Source organism: Nanorana parkeri, unplaced genomic scaffold (assembly GCF_000935625.1).
Source record: "Nanorana parkeri isolate BGI_ZX_2015 unplaced genomic scaffold, ASM93562v1 scaffold23, whole genome shotgun sequence".
NCBI lineage: Eukaryota > Metazoa > Chordata > Amphibia > Anura > Dicroglossidae > Nanorana > Nanorana parkeri.
The window spans coordinates 534,334-536,021 of record NW_017306291.1 but is presented as its reverse complement, the minus strand read 5'-3'; the positions used below and the strand labels follow the sequence as shown (position 1 = coordinate 536,021).

The 1,688-nt window shown below is 45.4% G+C and overlaps 1 protein-coding gene across 1 annotated transcript in view; it reads left to right on the top strand.

The window, feature by feature from the left end:
* LOC108793036 (polycomb complex protein BMI-1) overlaps positions 1–1,196 on the top strand; it is a 38,170-nt gene extending 36,974 nt beyond the window's left edge. Inside the window, exon 19 of the mRNA XM_018563944.1 lies at positions 520–1,196. Within this exon, the coding sequence (XP_018419446.1) occupies positions 520–852 (333 nt within the window). The 3' untranslated portion in view covers positions 853–1,196. The remainder of the gene's footprint in view (positions 1–519) is intronic.
* Positions 1,197–1,688: the final 492 nt, after the last annotated feature.

The window sequence follows — 1,688 nt, the reverse complement described above, 5'->3', positions numbered from 1 at the left end:
CATTATCAGTGTCAGTCCAATCCATTATAAGTGGAACAGAAAGGGTTACACGGATTTGTTTCTGTGATTTCAAGGGGTCAGCATTTTAAAGGCTGCCATTGCTGTCTTCTCCTGAAAATACTACTTCCCTGGTTGTCATGCTGATCCAGTGGCTTCAGTTCTGCCTTAGCCACTGACCCAGAAACAATATCCAGATGAGGAGTTCGCTTTGACATTGACAATTTACATGCTTGTTCCAGGTCAGTGACTCAAATTCTAACAGCCAGGCAACTAGACTTTGAGGTCTGCCTCATCATTGCTCCAAATACTGGTTTATTTGAGGCAGAAATTAAATAACTGTGATAAAAGCGCAAACTCTGTGTCATTCTCATCCTTGGCATACATTTTGCAGTCGGTAAAGCCGAGATAGTGGCCACCTATATAGTTAATGAACAATGGCAGATACTATATTTTAATCCTGGCACGTTTCAGGCCAGAGCTCTCTGTTAAGTCGGCGCTGACCTGTTTCTTCTCCCACAGAATGGACCTCTCCCTTTGAAGTACCGCGTGAGACCCGCTTACAAGAGGATGAAGATCAGCCACCCTGCCGACAGAATGAACAGCCTGAGCGGGGACCTGGAAAGTGACTCTGGCAGCGACAAAGCAGGGAGCCCCGCAGGTGGGGTGCCCTCCACTTCGGCCTGCATGCCAAAGCCCAACACCCCCGTACAGTCGCCGCACCCTCAGTTCCCCCACATCTCCACCACCATCAACGGGAACAGCTCCACTCCCAGTACCAACCACCAGAACCCCTTCACCAACAGAGCCAGGAAAATGTCCCTCAACGGTTCTTCTGCCACTTCCTCCGGGTGAAGGAGAGCTTCTGGGGCTACACCAATAGAGACCAGCACACACAACGTAACTAGGATCTTCATACCATTACAAGCTTTATAGATGCTAATATCCTGTGACTGTCCCAATCGCCTACTTTTTTTTCTTCTAGTAAATCCTCCACATGGCCATGGAAGCGAGTCAATGTGGTGTTTTTATCTGGATATTTGGTTTCCATTAAAAAAACAACAGACTTTCAACGTGATGTGTCTGATGGAAATATGAAACCTGAAATTGAGGACAAGCTGGATCTACAGTGGTTGACTAAGTGGATTTAATTGTGGACCTGGAAAGTCACACTGGAGGGGAGGATCCGTGTTGTGGATATAAAGAAGAAGGTTGCCCCTTGAAGGTTGTGGTTTATCTCTGGGAGCTCACCTTTTGGACCATTTTGGTTGGGAGCTTCTGTCTTGGGTGAAATTCTGCTCTGGAAATTACAATATTCTGGATGTATTATAAAGACAAGGCACACAGCAAAGTATGCTTGCTTTGGAGCCAGGACAACCATGGATGTTTCCTTATCTCCAGGCTAACTTCACCACAATCCTTTTTTTTTGTTGTTTGGTTATTATAACTTTCTTCTGTGGACCTAGAGTTTTTTTTATTTTCCCTCATCTTCTCAAATCTAAGTGCTTTATCATCCAACGGAAAGGAAATACATAGACTGTTCTATGTAGCCATTTCACTGTGAATAGTGATTTATTGTGTTAGCCTTCTCTTTTTTTTTTTCTGCATTGTTGCAAGACCCCTTTGCTGCCAGAAGGAGGGGGTGGGGGTCAGCTACTCTTTATGTCCCACCCATCTGGCGTCAAAGGGGA